Genomic DNA, 13,239 nt, shown 5'->3' with positions numbered 1-13,239 from the left:
GGGAGCTAAATAAATGCTCTCTGATAAGGAAACCCTGCAGGTTTTAGATCAGAGTAATGAGATGTTCAGGTTATTTTAAACGTCTTAATTCTAGCGTGGACACGAGACGTGACCGATGAGGTGTTCCGTCTTTAATTTGCCGATGCATTCATCATGTTGACGCTTCAGTTTAATGGAGTGCAGTCCCAGCAGAGGGCACGGGGTCTTCGGTCGTACCGTAGGAATGTTTGCAGGTGCAGTTTTCACACTTTTATTCCACATCCAGTCGGACTCTAATGAAGCTGAATCTGTTCTAAGACGTGCAGTCACTTGAAGTCCTCGGGGTGTTTTCCTGAAACGAGCTGCTGCACAGGATGTATGTGGACACACTAATGAACTAACTTTAGCATCTTAGGAGACAAAGAGACAAAGTGTCTAAAAGGAGCAGAGGGGATTCTTACAGTGTACTCTTTCTAATAAACACTTTGCTTGTCTGACCCTTCGTCCCTCTTTCTCCGTTCCCAGCTGAATCCGTCGGGCCTGCTGAGTATGCCCCGGAGCCCCACCTCCAGTGAGGATGAGATGGCCCAGAGCTTTTCCGACTACTCCGACGATTGTGCGTCCGACAGCTCCCGCGAAGAGACCATTTACGAGACGATAAAGGCCACGGCCGAGCCCTCGCAGAGCCGCATGGACGACATTCACATAAACTCGCTGGTCGTCCGCGTCCTCATCCCCGACCTGCAGCAGACGGTAAGTACCAGAGAGGGATGAGGAGGGGGGGGGGGGGGGGGGGGGGGGGGGGGGGCACATGTGTGGGAGTGTAAATGAAATATGAAAGAGATTGGCTGTTCATCGACTCACATATTGATTGTTTTCCTCTTGAGAAGAAATCGTAGTGGTTTGATTTGAAAGCCAGTAAGGGGAAAGGCTCAAACCAGTATGAACCAATATGACGCCTTTTTCACAAATATGTACAAATAAATTTAAGAAGGTAAATTTGACAAAATGTGCAGCAAAATGTTCAGACTCATGCATTAAAACACAGGAAGCTAAAGTAAAAAATCAACATTGCAAACCTAATCATCACAACGTAAGTGCTCCAGGCCTGTAGGGGGCGCTAAGTGGTGCCTTTTAATTTGCAGAAGGAGAGAGAATGGGCGTTGATTTTGATGACTTTGGTGTTCATAACTCCAGCTACAGAAACTCCTGATATGTGTGTTTCTGAGCGCTGGGCGATCACTTGCAAAAACAAACTTTTTATTTGATCGACAAATTGATTCTGATGGAACCGTAGATTGTTTATGTAGCTGGTGCTGCTAAGCAGGCCCACCCACAGAAATGGCTCGGCACCCAGTGAAAAGACCCCCAAATTTAATTTTATAAAATCAATGCATGCCCAATAAGAAGCATCACACTCGCCTCCTTGTCCTGGCTGCCATTGGCATTTGGAGCTGAATAAAAAAAGTTCTTGTTGGGCTCAAATGCTCCAGCCAGCTCCCTTCTTTTTCTTCTCCTTTCTTTTTTTGCTTCCCACCTGAAGTATTAAAAGACCCATAAGTATTCCTGCACTTCAGTTCAACGGGCCCGCCCATGACGTTAACATTACAAAAAAACAAGCCAATCCCATTTAAGAAGAGCGGCTTTAAATGTTGAAACGGGCTACAATTTACTGAGGCAAAATAAATGAAACGTGAATTTTTGTTGCTGTAAGTCATGTTGAGTATTTAGGTTTGAAATAAAATGTTTAAATTTAGGATGGTCTGTGTTTGGGATGACCTCGACGGGGAGACCCCCCCCCCCCCCCATGCACATGGGCCACAGGAAGCTTTCCCTTCTCGCCCCCCTTCCACTTGTTTTAGAACGACACAACATCAGTTAATGATGATGTTGAAAAGTGTCTAAGCTTGATTACAAGAAAGTCCCCAATATGTCTCTGGGTGGATTCCCTCTCGGGACCCGGGCCCGGATCCTAGTACCCTTGACCCAAATGTCCGGTTCATTTGATCCATGAAAACATAAACGTACCGTACTCGGGTACTGTGCCCGAGTCGGCTTGATGCAGGATTCTGACACCCAGGTTCATGAAGACGTGGCTGGTAGAGGATTGGATTTAGAGGGAGGTTGGAGCCCAGTCAGCACAAACCTCCAGAGGCCAGAGCAGGGGTTATGATGGGGTCAGACTCAGGGGGCAAAGAGCCGAACCCGGCAAGAAAACCACCTTGAAACTGAGTTCACTCTCATCAGAAACAGATGTCCGTTGTTCTCAGGGGGTTTTGTTTGCCCCAGCAGTGACCCTGTTGCAGCCTGTTTGCCCTTGTCAGCCACCGTAGTTTCACACCTTGCGGCCTTATTTACAGTGAGAGAGCTCTTTCTTGGAATCTGGGAGCCACAAACAACACAACAACACGGTGGTGTTAATGTGTTAGAGCTGCTGGTGAGGCAGGAACACTGCAGGGCTCTCTCCTTGACATTTAGCTGTGGGTGTAGAACCACTCACACCAGCATGTGTTAGAGCGGCAGTATGTAGGAACTCGGTGTGGTGCGCTTTAGCGTCCCTGCAGGTGTGCTACTTTATGCACGTCATAAAACACCCACAGTGCTGTTAACTCCTCCCCCTTTTAATTAACGTGTATTTGTTGACAATCTAAATGGCTCCATTGGAGAGCCTCATTTACTACATGCCAGTTGAGATAGGTTGTAAGGTTCCAAACTTATGAAGCTAACTTGAAGATGGACGAGGAAAGAGACAGCTTTTTGGTGACAGATGGATTTATTGATTTATTTATCAAACCTGAGACATAACTCGGGTCCACCCAGCGTGTCCACCTAGCGTCCTTTTCCAATCGTTCCCACTGAGTAGAGAGTGTTTGCGGCAGCAGGTGGATGCCCAGAGAAAAGACACAGTGCTCAGTGCTTTTACGAGTGCTCAGCCTTTTTGTGTTGCTGCTCCGAGCGCTTCAAGTTGAAACTCTTTCAACGTTTCAGAAGGGCGCTGTTGACGTCACAGGCGCTCTATTCAAAATATATGAGATTGCTTTTATTTTTTGTCTCCTGCGGGGCGTATCGTGCATTATTAAGGATATCGTCCAGACAAAGTAGTTGGTCAAGCATTGTCATACAGAGGCCGTTGTCAACAGACCGTTGTCATAGAGACCAGATGTGCAGTGCTGTGATTCTCAGGGCGCAAACGCTTCATCCGAGAGCTCCCGAGCGCAGACCCAGCAATTATCTGTCCGGATCTTAAAAGCTGCAGCTCCACAGAGTGTTTAACAGACGCTGCCACTTTCCTAACCTCTTTTAGATCTTCACACCTGTACGCCTATCAGGGGACTGAAAGCTCTGAATGACAAAAAATGAAAATGAAATCACAAAGTCATGCTCTGAACCTGAGAGACCAACGTCTCGATTAAAGATAGGAAACCCTTCTCACTCTGCAGCGGGAGAAAAGATGCTAAAAAGATGATGTCAACATGCACTCATAGCCAGGACATGAGTCCCCGTCTTAATTAACGTGCATTTGTTGACAATCAGACGCAGAGAAGTCGACAAAGACGATGTGGGAAGCTAAAAAAAAAACATGTCGACTGAAAAGGTTCAGTAATATTAGAGGATTCAGATGAAACCTGATCATGCTAGCATCTTTAGCCTGTTGTTAGTTAACTGTTAGCATGTGGGGTACATGTCTGTGTATTCAACTGTTACCATGACGACTATAGGCCATGGCTAAATGGCTCCATTGGAGAGGCTCATTTACTACATGCTAGTTGAGATAGGTTATGAAGCTAACTTGAAGAGCACAAGGTATTTCTGTTATTGCCTGTTAAGAAAATCAGTGCATCCACATGAATAAAACATGAATGTCACTGATCCTTTAAAGCCCGTAGTGTGTGAGTTTGAATTGGCTTGTTGTTTCTCTGATTTCTGATTGAATGTAAAGCTTTGGACTTTAAGGTGCTCTGACCATCAGGATCCCCGCTGTGTCCTTTAATACATGCAGTGGTGTGTGGGCGACATGTCGGTTGATGTATAGACCGTGTAGCGTAGGTGGCGGTGTGCGCTCAGTGTGGGGGTTGTAGTAATGTGACTCTTTGTGCAGGTAAAGTCTGGTTGTAAATAACTGTGAGGTAGACTCAGGGTTGTCTTGTGTAGGCGCAGCACCGTTCAATACTGACGGATAGACTCTATCGATGAGGTCAGCTGTGAACACTGAGGTGAGCTGTGCAGTTTATCACAGATGACAGGATTATAACAGTGAAGCACAGAGGACACAGCACATGAGTGATGAAACGCCGGGTAATTGTCGCCTTGCTTTCTATTTATAAACCAATCAAAGGCAGGTAGAGGAACAGATGATGCATAATGGATATTTTTCAGAGGGCCAGGCTTCATACCGACGCTGAATATGAGACTGAAAAACAACCACCTCGGGGAGATTTCTGTTTGGTTTACCTGCTTACAAGCAGAGAATATAAAGACACGACTCTTGACTTCCTTTTCTGTGTGATTAGAGTTGGAGGTGAATGTGAGCGGCCCTTGTATTCGTCATTTGAAGCTAAATTGCTGTTCAGCGACGGCTGAGAGGTTCAAGGGTCGCATCAAGGCGGATTGCGTTTTGCCCATTTGCTCTCCACATGGATTGTTTTATTTAGCCAACACTCAACGAGGACACCTTTACACAAAAAACAATCCACTGGAAATGGTTTCTTTTTTTTTCAGATAACAACATTTTGATAACACACACCGTGCACATGGATCTGCAAAAACACTGCAGTTTACATGCCAGGCCAGTAGTTGACAGTGTGACTTTGTAATGATAAATAAACAAGCACACATACTCTCCCGTCCACTACAATATCACCAGAACAGCGTCATTCATATCCCAAACATACGACGAGATATCAGTCCATGCATTCAGGGAGCAGAGAGAGACGTAACGCTCTGTATGCAGGATCATCCAAACAATCTGTAGGAAGACTTCAACTTATTCAGAATCCAGCAGCCAGAGTCCTGACACGTACAAGGACATCTGAAACATCCTCAAAACACGCCTCTGGCTCCCCGTACAACACAGAATCACTCTAAATCCTGATGTTAGTCCATAAAGACCCTGACACACCAAGCAGACGGCAAAGAAGTGGTGGTGACAAAGGCCGACTGTGGCGTCGCTTTTTGTCTTGGCCAAAAAGTTGCACTTGAACACACCGCAAAGACTACAGCCGACGTCCAACCACCACGTACGTTCTGCACAGGCGTGAGAGGCAATAACTCTCCATGCCAGCAGGGGGCGGTAGTCTGTTGTTATGATACGAGAAGACCATTTTCACACCGCTGTTGGTCACCACTTACTATTAGTATTATAGGTAGCCTACTAATGGAGAATATTGAAAATGGCGCTGGCGTTGTGGTCTTTTAGTGGAAAAAGAAATAAGGAGAAACTGCACTAATGGGTGAAAGCATGGATACTACAGCGGCATGCTCAAGGGGCTTTAATGAACCTGTGTCGAGAGATGGAGAGAAATGAAACCTCCCAACAGCCAATCAGAGAGATTCCTCTCACCGACCGTGCTGCATCGGCCGACGCCGATTCAACATGTGGAATCGGCAGACGGGTGCTGATGGGTAGCGACAGAGCTGGACACAGCGCAGAAACTCACTCACCAACAATCTCGTTGGTGGTTCAGGGCCTTGAGGCTCTCAGTGGTTCAGCTCCTGAGTACTCATTTTTGACCTGCTCAGAGACAGAAACCCGACCCGGCCCCTCAGGTCATCACGTGGAGGTCTAATAGACGTTACCCAGAGTTGTCAAAACAATACATAAAGTGTCCAGGATATAACCGAGGAGTAGCCTACAGAGTCTTATTTTTAATTTTTGATCCATTTTATGTTATGCTATATGTAAAAAGTTTAAAAGAGAGAGCTGGCTGCTTTTAATGAAATCCTGTGGTTCTTATATTGTCAGTATGGAAGAACAATATGATGTTTTTCCCCCCTCTGAAACATCTGTAGAGTGACTTCTGCAGCTCCTCTAGCTTCAGTGCATACAGTGTGTTTATGTTGCATTGATTATCCAGCGTATGTTCTGCAGCTGTCACTGATGTTTCTTGATGTCGCTCTGAGGGAACGTTTGGATGTAAAGGTTTATCATCAAAGAGCAGCGATGAGAACACTGACTCCTCCCCGTGGAGGAGCAGCTGGAGGGGCTGCCTGCATCTCCATCGTGGTCTCATCTCTTTGTTCAATAACTCTTTGTTTGATGTGTGTGTGTGTGTGTGTGTGTGTGTCCTTGGGGAATGACAACTGTTCCAGATAGCTTTACACTGGATGACCATGACAGAGGGTTAGAGCGTGTCCTCAGCTTGTGCTTGCAGGAGAGAACAGAAGAGCAGAAGAAGAAAGAGAGAGAGAGGGAGGAAGCAAGTGTGGAGAACCACCACCTGATGCCCCCTGCCCCCCTTTCCTCGTGCCCCCTGTCCTCCTGCCCCTCTGTCCTCCTGCCCCCTGTCCTCCTGCCCCCTGTCCCCCTGTCCTCCTGCCCCCTGTCCCCCTGTCCTCCTGCCCCCCTGTCCTCCTGCCCCCTGTCCCCCTGTCCTCCTGCCCCCCTGTCCTCCTGCCCCCTGTCCTCCTGCCCCTCTGTCCTCCTGCCCCCTGACCCCCTGCCCCCCTGTCCTCCTGCCTCCTGTCCCCCTGCCCCCTTTCCTCCTGCCCCCCTGTCCTCCTTCCTCCCCCCCTGTCCTCCTGCCCCCTGTCCCCCTGTCCTCCTGCCCCTCTGTCCTCCTGCCCCCCTGTCCTCCTGCCCCTCTGTCCTCCTGCCCCCCTGTCCTCCTGCCCCCTGTCCCCCTGCCCCCTGTCCTCCTGCCCCCTGTCCTCGTGCCCCTCTGTCCACCTGCCCCCTGTCCCCCTGTCCTCCTGCCCCCCTGTCCTCCTGCCCCCTGTCCTTGTGCCCCTCTGTCCACCTGCCCCCTGTCCCCCTGTCCTCCTGCCCCCCTGTCCTCCTGCCCCCGTCCCCCTGTCCTCCTGCCCCCGTCCCCCTGTCCTCCTGCCCCCTGTCCTCCTGCCCCTCTGTCCTCCTCCCCCCCTGTCCTCCTGCCCCCCTGTCCTCCTGCCCCCCTGTCCTCCTGCCCCCGTCCCCCTGTCCTCCTGCCCCCGTCCCCCTGTCCTCCTGCCCCCTGTCCTCCTGCCCCTCTGTCCTCCTCCCCCCCTGTCCTCCTGCCCCTCTGTCCTCCTGCCCCCCTGTCCTCCTGCCCCTCTGTCCTCCTGCCCCCCTGTCCTCCTGCCCCCTGACCCCCTGCCCCCCTGTCCTCCTGCCTCCTGTCCCCCTGCCCCCTTTCTTCCTGCCCCCCTGTCCTCCTTCCTCCCCCCCTGTCCTCCTGTCCCCCTGCCCCCTGTCCTCAGGGTTCCTCTCCTTCTTCCTGCTCTGACTCTACATCCGACATGTTTCTCCTCGTAAAGGAAGTGCGAGGCTTTAACCTCAAAGCGAGCTCAACATACCCAGGCTCACTCTGAGTACAAAGCCTAAAGATCTGATAAGTGATACCAGGTAACATGAAGCTGATTATCAACTTCCTCTGTTAACTCAGGCCCCTTTGCTTCAGCCTGTGTGCGCTTACATAAAGGGCGTTCTACCATGCTAAAGCTGAAGATGCCACGACTTTAAAGCCACACCAAAACAACGAGCCAGAAGACAGAAAGGAAGCTAGAACCTGCAGCGTCATATTGAGACGAGTTGGGCCATTAACCAAGCTGCTCTGTTTGAGAAGAATCAAACACACTTATCACTTTACCTATTTCTTTCACGTGCACATCTTTTCATTTGTGTTGTAACATCACACACTGAGGCTAAAAATAGTCACATGACATAAAGCTATTAGCAGCTGGTTCAGAGCACTTTGTAGCTTCCTGAATAACAAATGTTAACTGAATGAAAAAGTAGTGTGTGTGTGTGTGTGTGTGTGTGTGTGTGTGTGCGTGATACAGTGGGGATCCTGGAGGTACAGCGTTGGCCCAGAGATGAACTCATGAACCTTTGATGTAATTAGCTCACTTTAACTCTAGCGTACAATCGTGTGAGTGTTAGTGTGAGTGTGTGTGTACGTGTGTGTGTACGTGTGTGTGTACGTGTGTGTGTGTTCACATGTGCACTAAGCTCTCTCACATGTGTGCACAAATACTCCTGATTTCATCCTCATCACTGAGCACTCAGCGGCTCCATTTGATTACATGACCGAGTCACACAGTCCAGTTCCACAATCAAACTCAGCTGAATAATTCAGACTTGAAAAGACGCACACACTCTGCCTGCAGAGACACACACTCCGCCTGCAGAGACACACACTCCGCCTGCAGAGACACACACTCTGCCTGCAGAGACACACACTCCACCTGCAGAGACACACACTCCACCTACAGAGACACACACTTCACCTTCAGAGACACACACTTCACCTGCAGAGACACACACTCCACCTACAGAGACACACACTCCGCCTACAGAGACACACACTTCACCTGCAGAGACACACACTCCGCCTGCAGAGACACACACTCCGCCTGCAGAGACACACACTTCACCTGCAGAGACACACACTCCGCCTGCAGAGACACACACTCCGCCTGCAGAGACACACACTCCACCTACAGAGACACACACTCCGCCTGCAGAGACACACACTCCGCCTGCAGAGACACACACTCTGCCTGCAGAGACACACACTCCGCCTGCAGAGACACACACTCCGCCTGCAGAGACACACACTCACAGCAGAGACACACACTCCACCTACAGAGACACACACTTCACCAGCAGAGACACACACTCTGCCTGCAGAGACACACACTCCACCTGCAGAGACACACACACTCACAGCAGAGACACACACTCCACCTTCAGAGACACACACTCCACCTACAGAGACACACACTCCGCCTGCAGAGACACACACTCCACCTGCAGAAACACACACTCCACCTGCAGAGACACAAGTTCGGTTGCACATCGAGTACTTGAACCCATCCCTGATACCAACAAGACATTTTACATGACAGATAACTTCAACAAAGAATCGATAATCAAAATTGACAGCAATTACTATGGCATATTGTTTTCTTTGGATCAGTCAACACAAAAACCAATTAGATGTTCAGCTTCAGTTTTAGGATAACTTGGTGCACATTGTTGAAGGTGAGGACGCAGCATGAAGAGAAGCAGATGGAAAGTCTGCCGCCGTAATAAACCAGGAGAAGGAAACAAGGCAGAATCAGCCCTGCCAGCCCTGCCAGATAGCAGACATCTGCTTCTGTGTACTCTACCTTCAACCTTCATCTCTCCATTCCTCCTCTCCCTTTGCCGGAATCATGCCAGCAGAGAGGATTATGGGTAGGCAGAGTTCAGAGACTGCTCATCCCTTCAGCCTTTATCACAGACGCAGGGCCGCTATCGCCAGCTGAGCAGCACATCCAGCTGTTAACACTCACACACACTTTGTGAATGGACCGGCACAGCGCCCATAATCCTCTCTGATTCAGGCCACAAGGCCAGTATTGTGTTTTTTTTTTTTCTACAGTAGAAAAGCAGGAACAGGAAGAGACCGGGGGGGGGGCGAGGGGTCATGTCAATTACATCCTCAACGAGCTCACAGAGGGCGAACAATGAGACAATAAACCAGCTTGGCACCCGTTGTTTATTTGTAGTAAAATCTGGGACAGGGTTTGAGTCATTAAAGCACCAGTTTCATTGGCCACCATTGTTCCGGATATCCACGGCAACATCCCAACCTATTAACACCTGTCAATCAAAAGTTTGAAGTCCAGATCACAAGACAAAAGTCTCTTACAAGCTACTAATATCAGCCCACATTGTTTTGTTTATAACATGCTGCTTGGTGTCTATTTATTCCTGACTGTGAACACCTTTGAAACTCGCTCAAAGCTTCCGTTTATAATTTAAAACAACTCAAAAGGCTAATAAGACCTGCCAGGACTTTCAATACTTTCGATTGGTTTAGCATATGGCATTAACGTTGCCGTTGTACTGATCCTTTGTGGAGAGGGAGCTGAGCCTGAAGGCAGAGCTCTCGATTTACCGGTCGACCTTTGTCCCACCCCTCACCTGTGGTCATGATCTTTGGGTTGTGACGATTGCGTTGTCTGAGTCAGCCTTAGAGAGAGGGGGAGGAGCCCAGACATTTGGGCTGAGCTCAGAGTAGAGCCGCCACTCCTTCACAACGAAAGGAGACAGTTTTACTTTGCACTCAGCTGCAAACCGCAACAATGCCTGCTGGAGGTCCCAGCCTGGGGAAGGCAACAAAACTACGTCACCTGCAAAAAGCAGAGACGCACACACATACACACTTTAAAATTAAGATTTTGATTGCCAAATACACAAAAGCATGTAATGTCCTTTTTTTTAAAGTACCTATAATGTTAGTGGGATACTGCCCTTCATTGTTTGTTTTGGTCTGAGCACATGGACCATACAGTCTTCTTCTGGAGTTATCCTTAACTTAACCTCTCTCCCCTCTCCTCTCTCCTCTCTCCTCTCTCCTCTCTCCTCTCTCCTCTCTCCTCTCTCCTCTCTCCTCTCCTCTCTCCCCTCTCCCCTCTCCTCTCTCATCTCTCCTCTCTCCTCTCTGTCCTCTGTCCTCTCTCCTCTCCTCTCTCTCCTCCTCTTTCCCCTCTCCTCTCTCCTCTCTCATCTCTCATCTCTCATCTCTCCTCTCTCCTCTCCTCTCTCCCCTCTCCCCTCTCCCCTCTCCTCTCTGTCCTCTGTCCTCTGTCCTCTCCTCTCTCTCCTCCTCTTTCCTCTATCCTCTCTCCTCTCCTCTCTCTCCTCCTCTTTCCTCTATCCTCTCTCCTCTGTTCTCTGTCCCCTCTCCTCTCTCCTCTCTCCTCTCTCCTCTCTCCTCTCTCCTCTCCTCTCTCCCCTCTCCCCTCTCCCCTCTCCTCTCTGTCCTCTGTCCTCTCTCCTCTCCTCTCTCTCCTCCTCTTTCCTCTGTCCTCTCTCCTCTGTTCTCTGTCCTCTCTCCTCTCTCCTCTCTTCTTTCCTCTCTCCTCTCTCCTCTCTCCTCTATCCTCTCTCCTCTCTTCTCTCTCCTCTCTCCTCTCTCCTCTCTCCTCTCTCCTCTCCACTCTTTTGGTCCTCTCTCCTCTCTCCTCTCTCCTCTCCCCTCTTTTGGTCCTCTCTCCTCTCTCCTCTCTTCTCTCTCCTCTCTCCTCTCTCCTCTCTCCTCTCTCCTCTCCCCTCTTTTGGTCCTCTCTCCTCTCTCCTCTCTCCTCTCTCCTCTCTCCTCTCTTATCTCTCCTCTCTTCTCTCTCCTCTCTCCTCTCTCCTCTCTCCTCTCCCCTCTTTTGGTCCTCTCTCCTCTCTCCTCTCTTCTCTCTCCTCTCTCCTCTCTCCTCTCTCCTCTCTTATCTCTCCTCTCTTCTCTCTCCTCTCTCCTCTCTCCTCTCTCCTCTCCCCTCTTTTGGTCCTCTCTCCTCTCTCCCCTCTCTTCTCTCCTAATCAGAAATGCATGCGGTTCAACCCGAATGCGACCGTCTGGGTTGCCAAGCAGCGGATCCTGTGCACGCTGAATCAGAGCCTGAAGGACGTCCTCAACTATGGCCTTTTCCAGCCCGCCAGCAACGGGAGGGACGGCAAGTTCCTGGACGAAGAACGCATCCTCCGAGAGTACCCCCAACCAATCAGCAAGGGGGTCCCGTGTCTGGAGGTAAACTGAATTTAAATTTGAAGTTAACTGAGTTTTATTGGAACGAACACAAACAAAACCTAGAAAATAGATCAGAAACTCCTGTGTTCTGTAAAGGACTGTAGAATTAGCAGAAGTCAGGATTAATATGATCACTGCTGGACTCTGTGTTGACGTTTAAACCTTTTCTGGTTTTCAGTTCCGCTATAAGAGCCGAGTGTACCGACAACCCGATGTGGACGAGAAACAAATCGCCAAACTTCACACAAAGGTAAGAAGAGAGAAAACTCCTCGACATCAAACCTCTGACTGAAACTGTAAGCCTGGTTTGTGTCCTCTGTCGGAGGCTCTACACAGCACACTGAGATGATTCATTTCAGGATCTAAAGAGCCACTCTGGCCCACAAGCAGGACGGAGTTATGCAGATGTGACAATTATCACATCATCCAGGAATATTTATACCAACTGGATTCAGACAAACAGCATGCTGCATGTCCTCTGTGTGCGTCGAATCATGAAGGATATTTCCCCAGCACAGTTAGAAGGTAATGAAAAGGAATCTGTAAACCACATTGTGTCTGTGCAGCAGAGACTCTTTCTGCCTGACTCTGCAGAATAAAAGCTTTTAGAAACGGTGAAAGCTGCTGAATCACCTCTCCGTCACAGGGCAGCGATGTTCTCTGCCTTCCTTCCACTCTCTTTTGAAAAAACTGGAAAGAATTGCCAGCTAGCAGACTGACGGAAGCGAGCAGCCGAACTGAACTGACAGAGAGCTGAAAGAAAAAGATGTCCCAGCACCGCCCACCTCGCTGCGACTGAGGCCGGCCCGAGGGAAGAGCGGTGTGAAAACTCCACAGTAATGACTCCTCCATGCCAAGGGTGTCATCAACATGCAGTATCATTTAAACAAAGAGAAGTGCTCCCACAGATGAATGATCTTTTCAGCTCTTTCACTGGTGGATTCAGAGAATGTTTGAGTCCGTTTGGTTGAACTGTTTGCAGCTTAAACGCCCGTTTTAAAATCACCAGGCACATCAGAAGAATTTTAACAGATCTGCTCTTAACTCAATCATGCACAAACTGAGAGATATGACAATAACGGCTCATCTCATACTACAAGATATTATTAAGATTATCATGTCCAGCAGAGGACTTTGGGTGAAGAAATGTCTGAGGAGATGCGGACAACATGGATTGTCTGTTGGTCAGTGAGAGCTGGAGGTCAGATGTATCTCAGGTGTCCAGCACAGCCGTACGGGTTTTGTCTTGCTGCAAGTCGTCATTACTGCTGTCCTCTCATGTCTCACGCGGTTATCGTAGTCACAAGAGACTTCAGCCAGATCCTTTCACGATGTAATCTTCAAGATTTTAAATCCTAAACATCTTGACTCTGAGAAACGCTCTCGCACTTAGTCTGACTCTGTGATTTATCAGATCGTACAACGTTTCGGTCTAACCGACCTTTCATCGGGCGGCAAGGAAACATTTCCATGACAATCAAAGAGACTGCCTCAATTTTCAATCAACCAATCAGAGAGCCACTGAGAATAATAATCACCTGAAGCTGCTTAG

General features: G+C 49.1%; 1 protein-coding gene across 1 annotated transcript in view; it reads left to right on the top strand.

Moving 5' to 3' along the window:
• The window catches only part of LOC132979130 (SH3 and multiple ankyrin repeat domains protein 2-like), a 240,976-nt gene that overhangs the window by 74,420 nt on the left and 153,317 nt on the right, over positions 1–13,239 (top strand). Inside the window, exons 3-5 of the mRNA XM_061044700.1 lie at positions 505–732; positions 11,484–11,687; positions 11,866–11,937. Of these exons, the coding sequence (XP_060900683.1) occupies positions 529–732; positions 11,484–11,687; positions 11,866–11,937 (480 nt within the window). The 5' untranslated portion in view covers positions 505–528. The remainder of the gene's footprint in view (positions 1–504; positions 733–11,483; positions 11,688–11,865; positions 11,938–13,239) is intronic.

Source organism: Labrus mixtus, chromosome 1 (genome assembly GCF_963584025.1).
Source record: "Labrus mixtus chromosome 1, fLabMix1.1, whole genome shotgun sequence".
In the NCBI taxonomy this organism is placed as follows: Eukaryota; Metazoa; Chordata; class Actinopteri; order Labriformes; family Labridae; genus Labrus; species Labrus mixtus.
This window is presented reverse-complemented; position numbering and strand designations above follow the sequence as displayed.